Source organism: Tenrec ecaudatus, chromosome 11 (genome assembly GCF_050624435.1).
Source record: "Tenrec ecaudatus isolate mTenEca1 chromosome 11, mTenEca1.hap1, whole genome shotgun sequence".
Lineage (NCBI taxonomy): Eukaryota > Metazoa > Chordata > Mammalia > Afrosoricida > Tenrecidae > Tenrec > Tenrec ecaudatus.
Window position 1 is genome coordinate 16,846,715 of NC_134540.1, and position 22,390 is coordinate 16,869,104.

The window sequence follows — 22,390 nt, forward strand, 5'->3', positions numbered from 1 at the left end:
TTAATCCCTACTTTAAAACTTGACTTAAAAAAAAGCCACAGACATTACAATATATCCTTTGTTCAGTTATCGTTGTGGTTGTTAGGTGCTATCGAGTCAGCTCTGATTCATAGACTCTGTGTGCAACAGAGGCAACCACTGCCCAGTTCTACTCCGTCCTGATCATTGTTCTTAAATTTGAGCCCATGGTTGAAGCCCCTGTATCAAGGTTTCTTAAAGGTCTTTCGCTTTTCCGTTGTTCCTCTGCTTTATCGAACAATATGTCTTTACACAAGACGGGTCACACTGAAAATATGTCCCACTAGTGGAAACATAGAGTTTTCAGTCTCCAGTCTCAAAAATACTCCCCTGGAACAGCTACTTTTTTTATCTTTAAAGTATCAACTCTGAAAATAAAAAAGTGACTCTGAGGGCCATATTGTTCTATCACTGGATATCATTTTCACTGCTTTTGAATTTTATACTATCTGGTGAATTAAAATCTTTATATTAAGGCTGATTCTTGTATTTTATTAGCATTTTGTGTAGAAATGTGTATTAAGCTAACAATATTCCTTGGAATCATTATTTTACTTAATACAATTGTAATCAGTCTTTGGACCAAGACATAGCATTTTCTTAAAATGTGTACTTGAGTAACAAATCAAATTTATTTAAATTATTCAAGTGCTTGTAAAATAAAAATTTAAAGACATTCTGGAATCTAATATAATTAATTAATTAATTTAATTAATTCTAACAAAATAGTTCTTTTAATTATCCACTACATCGCATTTCATGTATTTGAAATGGGCTAATATGCTTTCTGATGTTTCTAATAACTTTCACTAATTAAAAATCTGAGTTCCTTTTAGCTTCAAAATCATGTTGAGATTTACAAATACCCTAAGAGGACATATTTCAGTTATTATTCATATTAAAGAGCTCTTATCCTTGAAATTACTTGCTCAATGTCACACATCTACCAAATGACAGACCGGGGAAAAACTCACTTTTTTTAGGTAAATCTAGATCTTAAGATCTTTTCACGATGCTCAGGCCCCGTGGAGAGAAACAAAACCAATTCGAATGATGTGAAGCCACAAAAGCACACAAGCAAAAACCGTGATTTCTAGATGTTCAAAAAAGAAATCATGGCAAATAAATGATATGTTTATCTAAATGTATGTCAAAACATATCCTATTTAAGCCCCTAATACTAATTTTATTCCAACATACAGGACCGTGGTGTATGAATGCTGCCCTGGCTATATGAGAATGGAAGGTATGAAAGGCTGCCCAGCAGGTAATCTCAATTATTACTTATTAAATCACTATTTATTAAAATGTACTGTGGTAACAAAACATGAAACCATTGCCTAAACAGTGGATGCTGGGCATTACTACTTGCGTGACTGTAGCCATAAGTTTAAAGTAGTTCCACTTCCCTGCAAGAATAAAAACCCCTACCACCTAAAACTTCCATGTCTTTGAACTTGTTTAGAAACAAGGAGCTGCTGTTGGCAAGAAATGATTTTCTCTTGTTGAAGACTTCTTCTAGAAGGTTCTTGGTTTTGAAATGTAGCTTAAGAAGCTCTGCCCAGTAGACAGGGTGGGAGTGGGTAACAGTTCATCTATTTCCTCTTTGAAAAAGCAGTCAAAAAATTGCCTTTGCCCATTATCATGACCCTTTCCCAACTAACTTTCTCCCCCACTAGAATCTTCTCTTCTTTGGACTAATAATCCCTGGTGCTTCCAGGGTGGCGTGGACTCTGGAGTCCTCACCAACATGGGCACCCTCTCACGGAAAGTCTCCAGTGCAGAGACTTTCCTGAATGTCATCTCAGAGGACTGTTGACCAAGACCTCGCCTTTTCTCACCTTTTGAGGACTCTCTACTTTGGTTTGGAGTCCCTGGGTGGTACACATAGTTCACACACAATTCTACACTAATAATTTAAGTTGGAAGTTCAAGTCCACCTAGAAGTGCCTTGGAATAAAAGTTGGGACATCTACTTCTGAAAAATCAGTCATTTGAAACCTTGTGGAACATAACCCTTCTTTACACACAGCGGCTCGTCACGAGTCAGCAGCAACTCAGTGGCAACTGTTTCATATAAATAGCTGGCATAGCTAGAGAGAGATATGTATATATGCACATACCTCTCTGTTATATATATATGCATTGCAACTGCATGTAGATGTATACATATGCATACACACATACAATTTTTTAAATCTTATGTAAAAAATCACTTTAGCATGTAATTCCATTTTTCATAAAATTTTTGATGTCCTCTTTATATAAATTATAAAGTCCCTTTATGTGTGTGTGTTTTAATATGTATGAGGGGATGTCAAAGGGCTTGTGGAAAAATTTTATTAAGGGATTATGGAATTTTTTCCCTGGGCTTTTTGAAGTCTTTTGACACACACATGCACAAACACACACACACACACACACACACACACTCATGTACTCACTCACTCACTCACTTCAATTAATACAGTTGATAACCATGCCCTATTATTAGCTCATCTGGTGTTTAAAATCAATTAAGAGTAACTATACGTTTTTTAAACATGAATACTATCAACTTGGGGGCTGTCTCTAGGATTTGTGTGTGTGACTTAAGTTTAAAACTTAAGGTACATCTTAACTTTGTTAATTCTGACTCATTTTCCTCATTCTTTTAAAATCCTTTTAAATCTTAACTTTATCATTTAAATGTTCAGTTTCCTCATCGAGTCTTTGTGGATTCACAAATGTGATACCTAATCCCTCCCACGATATTATCTAAATAGCACTGATTTCAAATCTTAAAGAGACAACAGTAAGTTGACTGTGTCACACCTAATGCCCCTTTGCACTGACATTACTCCACGTCCTTCTCCCTTGAGGGGCAGAAGCTGATTTTGGAAGAGTGACATGCTTTCCTTTAGCCCTTTCCTATTAGGATGAAAATAATCAGGTCTCCATGTATCTTTAAGGGATCCAATATTATAAAATATCTATTCCTGTACCTGATCTTATCATATGATTAAAGGTCATCAGCCAACAGAATGGAAATTATTGTCCTTATTCTCAATGAAGTGTGCATAATATCTCATTATTTTTCTATTGAAATAAATAAGAAACGTCTGATCATAAACATTAAACTTTTAATGTTTTGACACATCAAAATTCAAAACTAAATAAACCAAACTAGAATGGTAATTCAATATATTTCCCTCAACATGAGAGTATATGAAATAATGGTTGTAAAGTGTACTTTACTATTTGATACTCAAAGATAACTTTCATAAAGAGTTGGTGCATAGAATGTTATTGCTAAGTTGTTCAGTTAAACGCATCAAGATACTTAATGCAAAAACAATAGTATTTTGGAAAAACTATACTAACCCTTTATTAATGTTTTGATTATTTCAGTTATGCCTATTGACCATGTTTATGGTACTCTGGGCATTGTGGGAGCAACCAAAACACAGTACTACTCTGATCTCTCCAAACTGAGGGAAGAGATAGAAGGAAAGGGGTCTTTCACATACTTTGCACCCAGCAATGAAGCGTGGGACAACTTGGATTCGGTAACTCTTTTCTCACTATAATCATTTTTACCATTAGTTCATTTTAATGTATTTGAAACAAATATTAAACTGTATAGTATCCATAAAAAGAAATCAACTTGATAGCCATTGGTGTGGCTTATTTTTAACCCTCCTACTTTAAGAATATTGCTGTCACTTGTGATTAAGTCACCTACCTTCTGGCGTAAGAAGAGATCTAATTAAAGTTTCCCCTGGAAGGCAAATCTCATCTTTATATACACTACTGAGGGCTTCAACTATCATTTAAGTGTACATAACTTTGAAATATGCATTTCTTGTGTTGTTTCCCCCTAGAATTCCAGAAGAATATTTCTTATGAAAATCTTAGTTTATTTTTAAGTGTTTCATTTGCATTTTATGTTGAAAAACTATCTAAATTACATTCCATTTTCTTAATTACAGTAAAAAAATTCCTCTTCTATGCTTTTCACTTCCATAATTAACAGTATCAATCATTCACTGTTCAGATTTGAAAATTGGCAGTCATCTTTACCTCTTCTTTTTCCAATTCTTTCCCGTTAGTGTTAGTGAGGCATATTTTGAATTCGGTTTAAAGTGATTGAATTGTTTCCTAGCTAATACTGTCATTTCTGCTAAGCATTACCAAACTAAATCATTATGCTTTGTGGCTTCAAATCTTCAGTGAATTTCCATTACATATTTAATTTACTGCTTTCTGAGTTGTCAAAGTCCCCTTCATTATTGTCCCACAAAACTTTAAAAATTCTATTAATGCCATCTGATATTTATGACCAATGAATTAAAAATATCAAAGAAGAATCAATGCCTTTGAATTATGGTATTGACAGAACATTAAATGTATCATCTGTGATGGTTAGGATTGTGTGTCAACATCACTAAGTCATTCTTCCCAATGGTTTTACACCTTGGATGTATTCGTTCCTCATGATGATTTTGATATAATGTAATCACTTCCATGATGAGATCTGCTCCGAGTAACCAGTCAGTTGCAAGGAAATTCCCTCGGTCTACGACCTGATTCCAATATATGGATGATCTGCCAAAGTTCTCTTGCTTTTTATTCAATCTGGATTCTCCATCTGGACTGTTATCTTCTGGCCACTCTGGTTCTTTGAACTTGAGCCAGTGGCCTGACGTGCTGCCTGTTTATCTTGATGTTCCTTAGCCTCTGCAGCCTGTGTGTCAGCAGGTTACCATCTTACCTGCCAATGGTGGATTTGTCAGGCTCTGCAGCTCATAAGTCGGTAGCCTACTCTCTGACCCTCCATTCCTTAGGCCATCCATGCCTGTGACTGTGTGAGTCAGGAGAAATCTCCAACATGACACCTAACTCACAATCGTGGGACTTACCAGCCCCTACAGCCATTTGAACCTTTTTCTTTAGTTAAATCTCTCTATATATGTGTGGGGGCTTCAAAGAGTTCACGGGGAAAATGAACTTTAAAGAGAATGGGGTATTTCTTCGACTTGTTTCAAGTGCCCTTGTAAGCATATAGGCTCCACTGCTTTTGTTCTCTCAAGTACTCAGCCTTCGGTGCTATGGACTCCCAGAAGAATGAAGACTTCTGTCTTGGAAGAAGTCTAAACAAAATGCTTCTTAGAAACAAAGATAGAGAACCTTAATCTCACGTTCTTGCACATATTATCAGGAGGAACCAGTCCCCTGCTTGCTAAAGTCAATGGCCAGAGAAAAAGAAGAACATCAATGAGATGGACTGCCACAGGCTACAACTCTGTTCTATGTTCCAGCACAGCAACAATTAGGAAGCTGGTGCAAGGCCACGCCATGCCTTGTCCTGCTGCGCACACACTCACTGTGCATACGGACAGACGCAAAGGCTGTAAGACTAGCAATGTGCAGTAACTCTGTCAGACTCATTATTTTTAACTGGGTACCTGGATTTTAAAAATTCCTAATTGATTGATGTAAAGTCACTTTAGGGTATTTATGTCAGAAAACAATCAGAAAGTAATGGAAAAGTAGACATAATATGAGTCAAAGAACTCTACGAATAAATAACCATACAGTAAACTTCCGTCCCTCGCTTTTTCCTAGGATATCCGTCGAGGTTTGGAGAGCAATGTGAATGTCGAGCTGCTGAATGCTTTACACAGCCACATGGTCAATAAGAGGATGCTGACCAAGGACTTAAAAAATGGCATGGTGGTTCCTTCCATGTACAATAATTTGGGGCTTTTCATTAATCATTATCCTAATGGGGTATGTAACATTAGTAAACATTGGATTTCTCAGTTACATCTTTATACTGTCTGCACCTTCTGTATAGTGTTCAGAGATATAATAAATATAGTGAGAAAGAGGGGAGACTGCTCTCCCCTAAAGAATGACTGTGAAAGAGTGATTTGAGGTACAGTTCATTGACAGTGGGCTTAATGCTAGTACAAAGAAATGTTTACTAGTTAATGTGTTTAAATATACTTTCTATTCAGATATATATGTTAGTTAAAGAATATATATATCATCCAGTCTCTGGCTTTTCTACTGATAGGCCTCTATGTTTTGGGATAAGAAAGTCTTTGTGGCAAATTGCCAAGAAGAGCACAGGCTCATTCAAAAATAAAATTTCAAAGGGAGATAAAGGATAAAGTAGGAGGCAGTATTTGAAATATAACTAATCACACATTTATACAGAATTTATTCTAGGAATTAATTAGATTGACTTCTTTCTATAATACACTCATGTACATTAAAATAGTTCAAGGTTATCTCTATTAAAAGGAGAGAATAAAAACAATGAGTATTGCTACTGAAAGAGCAAATTTTTAAAGATGTCCCATATAATTTTAGATAAGTTAAATGGGTTCTCAAGTGGTTTTATTTTCTTGTCTTTTTTTTTTCAAGACAAACCAATTTGTAAATCTTCACCCTTAGCACTAATATTCAAAACAGCAGGTCCTTCGTGTTGCATTTATTACTACAAATAAAAAACTCGGGGAGGTTGCACTGTCAGTGGTTATGGCATAACTGACTTTTTTACCCTTGATTGTCAAACAAATTACAGGTCGTCACCGTCAACTGCGCTCGAATCATCCACGGGAACCAGATCGCAACAAATGGTGTCGTCCATGTCATTGACCGCGTCCTTACGCAAATCGGCACCTCCATTCAAGACTTCATTGAAGCCGAAGATGACCTCTCATCCTTTAGAGTAAGTACAAGATGTAATAGCAGATTGACTTCAAGCTTTGGAATGCTTCTTCTTTCTCTATCAAAGTCCAAGAACAATAAATATGTTATTAAATAAATCTGGCCAAAGTGTATGAAATGTATTTATTGCAATAAGGCTTTTAATTTTACCCAGGAAAGATGATCTCATCAGCTAAAATAATAATATTGAGGTGGACTTGATAAAGAATGTTTAGTTCTGTCCCTGGGACAACTCACTGCTTCGGGAAATGCTCCTTTCGGTTAGGACATGTACCGCTGCTTATTGCTATAGTCCCATTAACACTGGCAGGACTCCCATTCTTGAAAACAATTTCAGGAAAGTTAGAAAGAAAGCACAATTGTTTGTGCCCAAAGAGGGCCATGTTTTAAAGCTCTAACGAGAAGAGCTCTCTTTGGTGAAGATCAGGTGCCAGACATGGACTAGGCTCAGAGCGTTGCTGTCCTCTCTGGGATTTGCAATATGAAAGCGTCTAAAACATACACTTGTGTTTCAGGCAGCCGCTATTACATCGGACATATTGGAGGCCCTTGGAAGAGACGGTCACTTTACCCTCTTTGCTCCCACCAACGAGGCTTTTGAGAAACTCCCACGGGGTGTCCTAGAAAGGATCATGGGCGACAAAGTGGCATCTGAAGGTACTGAACTGTCCCCTCTCAAAAACTTCCTAAAATATCGGGAAGAAAAGGAAACAATTTTAAAGACCCATTCATGCCAATGCTTTGATAAGCAAAGACAAAGAACAGGCTTTATTCTGAGATGGACAATAAAAACTCTCAATAACTAATCCTTGAGAGAGGTGATAGAATGTGATTCTTAACTAGTGAGGCAATCCTACAGGTCACATTCCTGTGGTGACCCATGTTCAGCAATCACTGAAAACAAGAGTTAAAAATAAATATGAACTCATCAAAATTTTATTCAATTAGCATTTTAGGCAATGTTTTGAATTCTTAGTGCTAGATGACATTTGAATTGAGAAAACTGCATGGTTCTCTTGGGTGCTTATTTAGGATGATACAGAAAAATTGACTTCTTTCCAAATTCTCTATTTTAAAATATGTTTTATACACCATTTACTCTTGATTTAAAAACACATTTAATCAATTTTAAGTGAGAAATTTTAAAGACCTAAATGTAGATATAATTATGAAAGAATTCCTCCCAATCATCAGAATCCTTAGAGAAATTATCTTCATTTGAGCTGCTTTCTAGATTTGCGCTTAGGGACTTATCCTCAACTTCTGTTAAATCCTCTTACAAGTCACATATAGATATTCTGTTATGAACAGTTAATGCAAAATACTATTTAGGCTTTTGGGAACTGTTAGTCCTTGGGTGGTAAAATGATTAATACTGTTGGCCACGAACCAATAGGATTGTGGTAGAATTCACTCAGAAGTCAGGGCTGGCGTTCTACTTACAAAAGGTCCCAACCATTGAAAACTACCTTAAACACAAGTCTCTGATACATTTGGGATCACCACGAGTCAGAAATAACTCCACTGTCAATAATAAATAGCTTTTCAGGTATTGTGAAACCGTAATCCATATTGCTTTTACATTGTTGCGCTTCACCATACCTTATTCTGTTAGCTGAAATTTGACCTGCTACATTCAGCCTAATACTTTTTCACTACTGAACAAAGGATTACCTTAGGCAGATCGTCACGTGTCCCCCTCATCACATTGAGTTGAAATGCTGCTGTCGTATCGCTAATGACAAGCAAACAACCAACGACAAGCAACATATTCCAAAACCTAAACAGTAAGACATTATACGCATACAGTCCATCCTGAGGTATTAGACAGTTACTGAATTTCTTAGTGCTCTCATCTTCCATAATGAGACATATGTTTAAGAAAAATATCCTTCATTCCCTTTGATCTGAATGGTTGTTCTTTGTATCTTGTCCCCCAGCTTTGATGAAGTATCACATCTTAAACACGCTCCAGTGTTCTGAGGCCATTATGGGTGGAGCAGTCTTTGAAACCCTGGAAGGAAACACAATTGAAATAGGATGTGATGGTGACAGCATAACAGTCAATGGAATCAAAATGGTGAACAAAAAAGACATTGTGACAAATAACGGTGTCATCCACTTGATTGATGAGGTCCTGATCCCTGATTCTGGTGAGCAACACTTTCACATTCTGCTTCTAAATGCTATTGACCAAGTATGGTGACTCAAGAGTGACTCCCAGTAAGTGCATGAATGATGGTTGTGCAGTATAAAGAATGGAATGTGAGGCACACACAAGAAGTAAACAGTGAACTGGGGACCGAGTCATCAGGCTGTCTAATTACAGTCCATAAATGGAACATTGGCTTTCCTGGGTTTCTAAGGCCTAGCATTTATAAGCCCCCACCTCTCTGCCACCTTGCCAAACTGCGATAGCTTACGATGCTGCTGGAAACTATCCCAGTGACTTTTGAATACTAACAGGGCTTCCACTGTGGGTGGGTCTGAGTGGAGCAGCTAGACCGGGAAGGAAATCCTGGTGATCTACTTCTGACAATTAACCAACAGCAACTAAAACTATTGTTCAATACAGTACTGGAAAATGAACCCCGGAGACTGAAGACACTCAAAAAGCACAGGGGTTGCCACAGTGCACTGAGGCATACGAACGATGCAGGAGATGGGCAGGACTGGCCACTTGGTGCTGTTGGCTGTGGGGCTGCCAAGAAACAGAGCCAACTTGGTGGCACTAACCATAGCAGCAACAGTCATATCAATTCTCACAGTGACCGGAAGTGTTTTGAGTAAACAACAACAAGTAAAGATACAACCAAATAGACTTGGATGAATGAAAGCTGTGATAGTCACAAGGGTAGAGAACATTTGTGGATGATGATTTGTTAGGTATCATCAAACCAGCGTGGACCCATAGGGAGCCTATGCACACCAGAATCAAACGCTGCCCAGCACTGTCCCATCCTCAACGAGGTTGCTATGCTTGAGCCCATTGTTGCAACAACTTGTCAATCTAGCTTGCTGAGGGCCTTCCAATTTTTCTTTGCCCCTCCACTTGACCAAGCACGATGAGCAATAGAGGAAAAAAGAAAATGGAAGATCAGAAAACAGAGGTATTCTCCTTGTGAAAATTTTTTGTGGTTCATCAAAGCCATGAAAGGGAAGCTGATACCCTCTTTTCCGGGAAAGGCAAGATGTCATTGATGCATAAAATAAAATTGATGCCTAAAACGAAATTGATGCATTGATGGCATTGATGCAATAAATAGCTTGTCGTATGAGAACACAACCAAGGATGTATTTACTACTCATATCGTGATGATAACAGCACTGATGACAGTGATGTGATGGTGATGGTTTCTTTTGCAGCCAAGCAAGTCATTGAGCTGGCTGGAAATCAGCAAACCACTTTCACAGACCTCGTGGCCCAATTGGGCTTGGCATCTTCTCTAAGGCCGGAAGGACAATATACTCTGCTGGCACCTGTGAATAATGCATTTTCTGGTATGTCTGGGTTTTGCTCTTCTCCCTCCCACAACTTGCCACTGCCCTGTGATCACTTGCCCTGAGAAATAATAGAAGTTTTGCCAGGGGTTGATAAGTTGCTACATGTGCTACATATACGATGAGTCAGAACGATGCTGTCTCTGTTAGCCTGTCTGTCATGCCAACAGTTTCATGATAATGAATAGGGAGTGAAATGAATCATGAGGCCATGAAAGTTCATGATATAGGGAATTCCGTCATTCTGTGAAGATAATCGTCTTTACAACACTCAGATCACTACATTAATAAATCTGAAGATAACTAAATCTAGTTTGTTTCTTCGATAGCAACATCATAAAGCTTAGAAATGAAAAGGGATAATTTTACCTCATATTATAGATAGAAAATGAGAGACTATCACATACTTTCAAATTATTATGTGATGTATAAAAGTATTTCACCTAGCAGTTTATATTTAGAGACAATGTTTAGACTAAAGAAATCTATTGCTTTTTTCCAAAGAAATATTTTATGTAGCTGTGTTTACATTAAGCTATGTCTATTAAATAAAAAATGCAAGTGTTACTTTTTTCACATTTTCCAAATATTAAATAATGAGATAGAAAATTATTTGTTAGCAAAAAATCCTTGATCGTGCTGTTTTCATTTGTAATAGTGATGCTCATCTATGTTGGCACCAACACACCCTTAAGAGGTTGTGTATCTTCTATTCCCAATAATAAAAAATGAATTTGCTAATAGTTCATCAAAAGTGAGTCCATTGAATATCTAATTGACAGAAATGAATAGGTGTGTTGCACAGATATATAATTTTGGGGAGGAGTTTGGCCAGCAGTAATATTTGGGTATTGCTGATGGCCACCATAAAACCAGGTAGCCCTTACAGAGACTAAGTCCACTATTTGAGCTGATTAAGACAATGTACTGGTCACTGGACATACTAGCTCACAGTTTTTTCACTGGGGAAGAGAATTTCCAATCTTAAACCTTTAATTGACCCAAGCATTATATGCCTGTAGGATCTATAATGTCAAGAGTATCCAGGGAAGAGACACCTTCCTGATTTCATTTTTTAAGGGGAAGTGTAATAATGCTCTCTTTTTTATTTATAGATGATACTCTGAGAATGGATCAGCGCCTTCTTAAATTGATTTTGCAGAATCACATATTGAAAGTAAAGGTTGACCTGAATGAACTTTACAATGGACAAGTACTTGAGACCATTGGAGGCAAACAGCTCAGAGTCTTTGTGTATCGCACAGTAAGTGATTCAGAGCGAGACCAAGTGGCCCCACTGACATCAATGCCAAAGCAAAAACATGTGTCAGAGAACGTTGCTACCGAAAATGTTTCCCAGAATACTTAGGTGCGACTTTAACAACAAAGGATGAAGATCAGGGAATTGAATTTTGGATGAAAACACACTATTTGGAAAGTTTATAAAAAATGTTGTGCATTAATAATTCAGATCATTTTCACCCGGTTTATTATCAATTAACTTGTTATATGACATCACTTATTTTAACTTCAGAAAGCACTAAAATGCCTCACAATCATTTGATTGATAGAACATTAGAATTAAATATGTAGGTTGCTGTTCTTAACTAAGATGTTTTATAATAAGCTTTACTTCACAATTTAATCTTTTTGGATTACACTGAAGATTAAAGAGGCATGTAGAGATGATTTCTGGAGCCTCTAACATGCTTCAAATGTATCTTTATCTGGAGGAAAATTTCTATAAAATCCTTACCTAGGGGAAATAAATAAAAAATACAGCACACCAGTGGTACTATCCACTTTCTGCCCAGATAACACATGCAGCTCTTATTTTATAAAATTCATTAGAAGTCAAGGAAGACTTATCTAGAATTGTATGTGACACACAGATGCATGTCACTATATTCTCATTCTTCTAACACATGCAATGTTAACATTTTTATTTGCTTATAATTCACATATCATGTAATTCAATAGTTCAATCATGTTTAAAAGTTGTACCACCATCACCACAATCAATTTTACCAACACATGCAATTTTAATGATTGGGAAAATGGCCTATATCATGCGTAAGCATATTTTCACATGCTGTCACTAAATCTCAGATTTGATTTACAGTTGATTAAATCAAATAGTCAAGACAATAAAGTAAATTTTGTTCAATTGAATCTAAAAGAGTAAAAGACCACAGAGGGTACCGGTGTCTCTGGAAACTTTTATTCTTATTATTGACTTAAAAGAGATGGTGGCAAGTCCCTGGGTGGTAGAAACTTTGAAATAATCAGCTACTGACTGAAAAGCTCACAGTTTCCACCCAACCAGAAATACTTTAGAAGAAAGGCATAGTGATCTACATCTGAACGATCGATCGCAGCCATTGAAAACCCCTGGAACCCAGCCAGCTCGCCCTGCCACACAGGAGGTCCCCAGGAGTTGAATGCCACTCTATGGCAAGTGGTCTGGCTTTTTGAAAAGAATTTAGGAGGAACAGTTAGACATCAGAGAGAATTCTAGAAACTAGAAGTGAAGTCTATGAGATTTTCAGAAATTACTGACAAAGCTAAATGCCAGAATGCATGAGGTGGCCTTTCTGCCAGCAGTAGAAAACCTATTTGAACAAGACCTGTAAGATCGGATTCAAAACAGGAAAAAGCTACTCATATTTACTGTGGCCTAAGAGGTCAGAGGGTGTCAGTCTAGAAGTTTAATTATTCATCTGTATCCACATAGGACATTTAAAGTAAGGAAATGGAGAACAGATATCTCTCTTTTCTTTCCTTTTTTAAAAAAACCTTTTATTGGGGGCTCATACAACTCTTACCACCGTCCATGCATCCATCTATTGTATCGAGCACGTTTGTACATTTGCTGCCATCATCATTTTCAAAACCTTTTCTTTCTACTTGACCCCTGGGTATCAGCTCCTCATTTCCCCCCTGCCTCCCGCCCCCTCCCTCTCTCTTGAACCTTTGATCATTTGTAAATTATTATTATTGTGCCATGTCTCAGTGTAAGACATCTCTTTTCCTTGCTAGGCTGTCTGCATTGAAAATGCCTGCATGGTGAGAGGAAGCAAGCAAGGAAGAAACGGTGCTATTCACACATTCCGGGAGATCATCAAACCAGCAGAGAAGTCACTACACGACAGACTAAAACAGGACAAGCGCTTTAGGTGAGCTTTTACCAGCTCAGCTTCCACAGACAATGGCCCAATGGGCCTTTTCTCTTGTTGCTCAGTTAAGATCACAAAAGCCATTCAGCCTCTTGTTTTACTAACAACATAATTTAGAAGTGGGCGTGGACGTTTCAAAACTGAAATATGTCTTGAACACTACTTCTTTTGCTTTCCACGTGCAACAGATCATGACTTTGTGAGACAAAACAAAAACAAATTCAAAAAGCTACTGGCCTCTTTTACTACTTCTTCAATTCCTTTTTAATAGGATGATGGAATATATGAGCAAATAGTTCATAGAATGCAGCTTTGTGATACATGAAACACTAAGATTGAGAAATCTAAACATTACAATGTATAGCTCAAGACTTTGCTTATGATACCAATTTCTTAAAAAGTAAATAGCATTTGAAATAGATGAAAATGGGTTTTCATGCTTTCTGTAATTGGTGTATTCATGTGAATGCATTGTGGGTGAACACAGGCATTATTTTTATTGTTGTGAAAACATGTAGAGCACAACACTTGCCGGTTCAGTACAATTGGTTAGGTGTACAATTTGGTGATGTTGATTGCATTGGCCATGTGGTAAATAACCACTACCCATAATGCTGCTCAATTTTCTAGCACCATCCGTCTCACTGTTCCCTAAGAAAGGGTCACACTTTCACCCTCCTTTTGCCCAGTTTCCCACCAAAATGCATTGGTCTCTATACCCTTGTCTCTTCTTGTTATTTCATGTAAGTGAGATCATGCAGTGTTTGCTCTTTGGTGATGGACTTACTTCAAAGCATAAGGTTTTTCAAGGTTCATCCCTGTCATAGCGTTTTTCTTTAAGGTGGAGTAATATTTCATCATATGTAGCCACTGCATTTTGTTGATTCACCCAGCTCTTGATCAACACTCAGGTGAGCACATTTCCATCTTTTAACTAGAAAAATGTACCTTTGCCCTCCTTGTACAGCATCTTCCTCAGCCTACTCGAAGCTGCAGACATGAAAGATCTTCTGACACAACCAGGAGACTGGACATTATTTGTGCCAACCAACGATGCCTTTAAGGGAATGACTAATGAAGAAAAGGAAATTCTGATGCGTGAGTAGAGGGATTACCAGACATGCGCCCTGTGGTCCCCGCCTGCGACATTTCCATCCATCTTTTAGCTCAGATGGGAGCCTCGAACTTATATTAATGGTCGATATTCAGTTTCCTTCATCCCACTTGCGATAAGTGGGAAGTTACTCATTAATGATCTTAATAAATCATTTCTTATCATACTATTACAGGTCAGTGGTGGTTCAAAGATGGAATTCTTGTCTTTTATGGAAAAGACTCGATTCTTTATTCTGGGCCAATGTGTCTTATCATGCACAATCACCACTGTCTGTCAATGGAGGCTTGAATATTGGTATGATACTCAGTAGATTTCAGCAGAAGTTACAGACTAAGACAGTTTAGGAGGAAAGGACTTGTGATCTGCTTCCAGTAGACCAGCCCCATGGATCACAACAATTCGATCCTGTTGTGCATAGGCTTTCAATGGGTTAGAGACAGCTCAGACAGCTAGCATGTCAAGGTGTTGGCTAGATGTTCGCCTTGTCATTTTCATGAAAGATCATGCAATTAAATAAAAGACAAGGCAGTTCTCATAATTTTAATAATTTGTTTTTTCTCTCCATTAGTTGGGTAATACTTTTATTGATCTCATTGAAATGACTAATTTTTTGTTAGGGTATTAATATTAATATCAAATTTAGAGTACCATGATGTTAGAGAAATAATAGGGTGTGGGAAAATAAAGACAAACCAGAAGTTTGCTCCAGGGTCTTTGCAGTATCTTGCGTGAGACAATATTAAATAAATATATCTCTTTCTCCTATAGGGGATAAAAATGCTCTTCAGAACATCATTCTTTACCACTTGACTCCAGGCATTTTCATTGGGAAGGGATTTGAACCCGGTGTGACGAACATCCTAAAGACGACACAAGGAAGCAAAATTTTTGTGAAAGGAGTAAGTTGTCAACCAAAACTGCATAAGTAGCATTGAGTCATCCACCCATCTTCTTAATAGTCATTCCCCATTATACGTCTCACTGACATCACCTCCCTGTGGCCATAGGTGAATGATACACTTCTGGTGAATGAATTGAAATCAAAAGAATCTGACATCATGACAACGAACGGTGTCATTCATGTTGTAGATAAGCTGCTCTATCCCGCAGGTTAGTGGTTGTTGAACTCTGTTCCTCTTCTGCTGCTGCTTTCCAATTGGCACCTATATCTTTATTTCATATTTGTGTAACAATACTCATTTAATTTTTCTCTTCACAGACACACCAGTTGGAAATGATCAGCTGCTATCAATACTTAATAAACTGATCAAGTACATCCAAATTAAGGTACAAAATAACACTGGATTTATGTTTAATATTTTGACATAGCAAACCAGAAATCTATGTATTAAAAGGCAGAGGTACAGTAGGAGAGGAAAAAAGAGAGCAAAGGATACAGAGAGAGAGAGAGAGAGAGAGAGAGAGAGCAAGAGAGAGAGAGATGCTCAATCAACTAATTAAGACTAGTGGACTCCCCCACTCTGTTATCCTGGAATACTCTTTAAAAGTTAACCAAAATCATCCCTTGAGGTCACCTTTTAGTGAAATAATAGATTGACTCATAAATGAAGAATACCACTCATGAATAATCATCTCCTAAAGAAACCATCAATAAGAGACCAAAGATGCAAAAACATAGTAAAACAACAGATAAGAAAGACACATGAAAGGAAATGAAGAGGTGAGCAGGTAGGGAAAGTAGGTCACCAGAACGGTACAACTAGAGTGAAATGAATAAGAAGGATGATTGAAAAACTCCCAACTCACTGTCAGTGAGTCTATTTTCAACTAAACTGCAACCAACATTCCTAATTTGTGTAGAAATTGTTAAATGGGAACATACTTTGAGATGCAAATTTTTACATTACACATACTAAAATATTGTTTTAAAAAATGGCCCATCTGTAAAGAAGCAACAACATACTATATCCATGATTTCATTCAGCAAATATCTGTGAAAATGCTACTTGGAACCTGTCAGTAATTAAAATATTATGAAAAAATATTAATTTCAATAAGATGACCCTTACCCCAAATATTGACTGTCCAATAGGTACATAAATAAATAAAACTTCCTATTATCAAATACTTTTACTACCAAAAATTAGGGAAGTTTATGTATTTTTATAAAAATTGTGGCCAGTGACAGAATTAAAAGGCAGAAACATAGTTTGTTCCTCATCGTATCAAAGTAAAACATAAGGAATGTATTACTTAATAAATTAATAAAGATGAACAAATCTGTTTATTCTCATCTAGAAAAGTAAAAAGAAAAATATTAATCTATATAAAAGAAGAAAAATAAGCTTTCTATGGAAACTTCACTTGATTTCTATTAGATGTGATGATAACTCCATTACTTTTACTTTAATAAGATTTAAAATAATATTGTTTTTCTAATATCAGTGCTACAATGTTGGAACTAAACACAACATTTGCTTTCAGTTTGTTCGTGGGAGTTCCTTCAAAGAGATCCCCATGACTGTCTACAGTAAGTACCTAATGAACCTCTGTCAAATTCAAATGGGAAGATAATACAGTAATGATACTTTTGTGTTTACAAATAGAAATTCTTGATATTCTCATACTTGGGATTATAAGTAATGGTAACTCCCACTTGAGACAGGGTTTGAAGTCTGGGTGGAGAAAGAGCTCTCAGTCTTGCCCTTGCTCTTTTCTTAAGCCCCCTGGGTTAGTCTGGGTTGACTAGAGAAACAGGACACTCGTATGTGTAGAAGAAAGATCTCCTTCTCGCCTCCAAATGAGGTCATTAAGCTGTGACCTGATTGATAAGCTAGACTCCACCCCTTCACAAGTACACAGATTAAGTTACCACTACATATAAGACAGGGTAGAACTGCCCCTGGGGGTTTCTCAGACTGTAACTCTCAAGGGGAGTGGAAAGTCACCTCTTTCTCCCATGGCGCTGCTGTGGTTTCGAACTGCTGACCTTGAAGATTGGTGCCCAATGCATAACCTCTGCACCACTGGGGCTGTAAATCATAAAGGCTAGCCCAGTAGAGAAAGAGAGGGGGAAAAGGGGGAGACAGGGAAACAAAAGGGAGGAAGATAGAGCAAAAAGAGCCCTCTGGAGCTATTTGAAAATTCACATGTGTGAACGCTGAAACCAAGCAACTGAAGGGCTTGTCCTTCATTCGCTCTTCAAACTATAAGTGATCTAAGGGCAGGGTGGAAGGGGATGTGACCAAGAGTAGTACTTATGAGCTGTGGTTAGAAAGTTTTCTCCGGACTTAAATTCTCAACAGCAACCCCCTGCCCCCCCCAAAAAAAAAACTCAGTGGGGTCAACACCCCCAAGAATTCTTGATTCCAACTCATGGTGACCCTCTAGGCCAAGGTAGAATTGCCCCTGTAGGTTTCTGAGAATGTAATGCTTCATAGATATAGAAAGTGTCCTCTTTCTCCCATGGGACTGCTGGTGGTTTTGAACTACCCACCTTTAAGGTTAGCAATCCAACACATAATCAATCTCTTTCATCTATAAACAGGGAACTGAAAAAACGCCTGTCAGTTGATAAATTTAACATCGATTCCAAGGTTTCTTGCCCCGCCTCTGAGATGTCTAGATTAGCAAAATAAGGACCATAGATCCTATTCTGTTATAAAATTTATATAAGTCCTCTTTTTCATTGTCTTTTTCTTCTTTTGTCCTTTTACTGTTTCCATTACAGCTTTCAAAAGCAGAAATAATTTTCATTTTGTTTTGACTCTAAAATTAAACACTCAAAATAACATTTTTTTTTAAAGTTCACTGTCAGTTGATTTCAACTTAAAGAGACCTTATAGGAGAGGCTAATGCAGCCCCTGTGGGTTTCTAAGCCTCTAACTCTGTACCCGGGTCAAACACTTTCATCCTTCTCTCATGGAGAACCTGGTGACCTTGAGGTTCCAGCCAACTTCATAACTACTTCTCCACCAGGGCTCCTACTCACAATACAGCAGTAGCTAAAACTTTAGTTCGATTCTGACATTTATTTACTAAACAGGACCCTTTATACCATGAACTTTCAATTATTTAATGAAGAAATTTTTCCTAAAAATTTGCACCTTCTATTGTAAGAGGATAATGGCAATATAAAGAGCAAAACAAAATGGCTTCTGCTGCTCTTATGGATCTTAATTGTGTAATAATGCATACCGTGCTCAAAGATTCAGCTGGAGTGAATGTATTGCACAATGATACATATTTTAGTGTGAGAGTATGGGATCTTATTAAAATTATATTTCATAACAAATTAAAGAATCCTCATGGGCTCTATTCATCAGAAATGTATGACATCTTTCTCAATATATATAGAGATAGTATCTTTATCATTTTTGTATGGACTTCTATTAAAATTGGATACACACTCATTAAGCATGGTTAAACTTTATGAAATTGTTCAAGACTAATGAATCACTTCTACCTCCGTATGCCTCTGGAAGCAGCTCTGATGTTTACATTCCAATGTGCAATTTGTCGGGGGCAGACTGTTATTTTTGGGGTATAGATCACACCGAGGTAGACACTTATTAAACCACAGATTTCAATCTGGGTTCCTTTGTTGACTTTCCTCCCAAGCTCCTAGAATTTCCTTGCTGTATATTACTTTTATATTACCAAAAACCATGAATTTGAAACCAGATAAGGGAGAAATGCTCTCTAGTGGATCAGTTTGTTGTAAAACAGAATAACTTTTGAGTTGAAGATCAATTATTTAATTTTCACGAATAACCTGCTAAAACCATTTAGATCCTCATAAAAGCAATATTAAGACAAATATACCAATAATTAAGCATGCTAAACCTCCAGCTTTCTACATAGGCAAAAATTAAGCTCAACATTATTAACCACAACAATAAGTATAATGGAGACCTCTATGAATTTTACCTTGGTGGAGAAATTCTAAGTTGAGGTAATATAGGGTGGAAGAATCAAGAAAACAGTTTCCATACAGTTTAGAGTTTTTAGAGTGTCATAACTTGAGATCTCAAGATACAGATCTGAAACAACTAAAGCATAGTCTCAGTTAAGCTCCCAAATTCATTCAAACAGTTCGGGCAGTGAAATATCGCTGAAACCCGAGATCAAATACCACACGAACTCAAAGCATTCTTACATCTCATCTTTAATTAATCTAACACCATCAACATCTGTGAAACCCTGTAGTCTAATGAAGTCCTCTTTAAACCTTCCAATTAAAAATGCCTCAACAGCCAGTAAATGAAGTTGCAAAGTATAAGAGGCACGTTTTCTATTAACGTATATAACCAAAGTCAACCGCATCGCTTTCATTTTAAATAAGACCTGCACATTATTATCCAACGTACGTACATGACATAAATTTAAAATTCATATTTTAAAATCTTTAAACAATTGGATAATGGAGCTGAAAAAACAAAAGCATTCAATCTTAGAACTTGAAGTGCTAATCATACATTTTTGTTGCATAGAGCTTATGTCTGGCTAATGAAAATTTATTTTTAAGTATTCTGAGCTATTTTTCCTATTTTCATTTCTCTATCACTGTACCAAATGCATGGGGAAAAAAACAAAAAATATATGTAGCCTTTTTCTGTCACTTTCCCCTTTGAAATGAACAAGATTCTAACCAAGTAATTTTAGATGTTATGAATTGTATAAAATTAATTATGTTTCTTTGTCTTCTGTTGCTATGCAGCCAATATTTTCAAGAGGTACAAATGAAGGTAAAGGATTTTAGTAGCACCATTCAGAATGGATTGGTTTCTAGCTAGAGGTCCTCATTTACTGAGCACATATTTTCCCTGGGACAACTCCAAGCCACTGTAATTCAGAGTTCAGCATCTAGACATAAGAAGATATAAAGAATTGCTCATAAACTGTGCCCACCTATGACTGCCTAAATGTTTCCACATCTGATAACTCAGTGCACTCTTCAAAGACAAAGGGAAAAGGGACACATAAGTTCAGTTTATGTTAATGTGAACATCATTCATATTACACTTTCTATGCTTTTCAGCAACTAAAATTATTACCAAAATTGTGGAGCCAAAATTTAAAGTGATTGAAGGCAGTCTTCAGCCTATTATCAAAACGGAAGGTAAACACCAATGTTATTCACAGTTCCTTGTAACTGTGAAAGAAAATGCATATCATAGACTGATTTCTATGGATGCATTTATGTTCTTTTTGAAACTAACATGCTAAACATTCTATATCCATGGCATGCTCATGTAATTGTAGAACATAGAATGCAGAATGCAAATTATTTAGCATAGTAGATGGTGCTGGGGTGCATTCCTAATACTTTCAGTACATTTGCTGGTACTTAATTTCATTTTAATCTAATTGACTGTGCATTATCACTAGTACCCAGACATTCAGTAAACAAATAAGTCCTGGATTTTTGTTGTTGTGGCTGTAGTTAAAATGTTTCATAGTTAGCCATTTTATAGCCTTGTTCGGAATCTTCTGGCATGAATCCCTTTATTATGATTATAAAAACTACAAGAGCGTTTTGTTGTTTTCATTCTGTATCCTAATACAACACCCCCAAGACAAAAACAAAGCTCAATGCCATAGAACCAATTCAGATTCAGAGTGACCCCATAGGACAGAGTTTCGGAGATGATCGAATGGCCTCCTCTTTCACCTCTGGCGTGGCTGGTGGGTTGAAACCACTGACCTTAGCAGTGCAATTTGAAGCCACCGAGTGACCAGGGCTCCTATATTACAGCATAGAAGCAGTAGTAACTAGGTAAGGGACAGAAGACGAAATAAAAACGTGGCACACTGAAAGGAAGCATATCAACCACAATTCCAGTTTTGAATCCATATCTAACTTCTCATGATTGGTTTAGATTAGAGTATGGAACAAGCAATCCCTTTTCTCTCTTCGTATGCTGCCAAATCAACATCCTTGATTGCCGTCTTCATTTCATCTAGTTCAGCCATCTCCGAAAATCAGATCTTAAGAATTTTTCATTGCCATGTTCAAGTACTTTTCTGTGGTATCTTATCACAGAGAAAAACCTGGTTATCATCTTCATTTCATAATGCAAATTGTCTTCTAAAAAAGTAATTAGAATGTTCTTGATTGAATATCACCCAAACCATTATTATAATCATCTTTGATTTTGGTATTTCTTCTCATTCTGTAAAATGAGATGGCAATATCTGTAATGCTTTTGTGTTACAAGGCTTGACTTTTAAAGCAAGAGTTGACTTAAAATTTAAGTATTGAACACAACCGAGTAACAGCTTCTATCATCATGAGTTAATTATAATATCAGTTACCTTTGAGATCTAAAATTGAATTATTCTTTGAAATGTGTGCTTATCTATTTTTAATACTATACCTAGGACTGTGATTATTTTCACATATTGATAAAGAAAATTTGATGTCTTAAGAAGAAATTAAAATTACAATTTTTATTAGGGGACTATTTCTTGATCATTTTAATTTAAAAATAATATGCTCCATTTCAAAAATCTGAGTTCATTTTTCTAACAGTCAGAGTTCCTGAAATGCTACCACTTGAACACAGCTTCCATGATTGAAATTATCCATTTGTGCTGTTGTTCTTATTTCCGAAAATTTCTGTCTATTTCAGTCTTCCTCACTAATCGTCCCAATCTTTGTCAGCAGGATTCTACATGTTTTCGTCTCTCTGCCATTAATAGACTTGAAACTGCAGCAGGTTCTTCCAAAAAGAGACTATAGATTTAAAATTTGCATCATGTCACCTATTCATTAATAACTCATTCAGTCAAAAGTTCAGAAGTTCTATTTCTAGTTAGCATCGTGAAAGAAGCAAATGCCTTTACATGCATTCATGACTATCTAACTTCTAAGGAGATTACTGGCATTTTCTTC

The 22,390-nt window shown here is 36.7% G+C and overlaps 1 protein-coding gene across 14 annotated transcripts in view; it reads left to right on the top strand.

Moving 5' to 3' along the window:
• The window catches only part of POSTN (periostin), a 38,635-nt gene that overhangs the window by 3,438 nt on the left and 12,807 nt on the right, over positions 1–22,390 (top strand). For 8 of the 14 annotated variants that reach the window (XM_075562908.1, XM_075562907.1, XM_075562902.1 and 5 more), the window contains exons 3-16: positions 1,221–1,285; positions 3,409–3,566; positions 5,626–5,790; positions 6,593–6,739; positions 7,254–7,395; positions 8,679–8,891; positions 10,105–10,239; positions 11,355–11,503; positions 13,279–13,415; positions 14,383–14,513; positions 15,301–15,431; positions 15,540–15,642; positions 15,752–15,819; positions 16,978–17,023. In XM_075562908.1, coding sequence (XP_075419023.1) covers positions 1,221–1,285; positions 3,409–3,566; positions 5,626–5,790; positions 6,593–6,739; positions 7,254–7,395; positions 8,679–8,891; positions 10,105–10,239; positions 11,355–11,503; positions 13,279–13,415; positions 14,383–14,513; positions 15,301–15,431; positions 15,540–15,642; positions 15,752–15,819; positions 16,978–17,023 — 1,790 coding nt within the window. Of the gene's footprint in view, positions 1–1,220; positions 1,286–3,408; positions 3,567–5,625; positions 5,791–6,592; positions 6,740–7,253; positions 7,396–8,678; positions 8,892–10,104; positions 10,240–11,354; positions 11,504–13,278; positions 13,416–14,382; positions 14,514–15,300; positions 15,432–15,539; positions 15,643–15,751; positions 15,820–16,977; positions 17,024–20,533; positions 20,615–22,390 lie in introns of all 14 variants that reach the window. The other 6 variants (XM_075562901.1, XM_075562904.1, XM_075562903.1 and 3 more) reach the window with 1 other exon arrangement.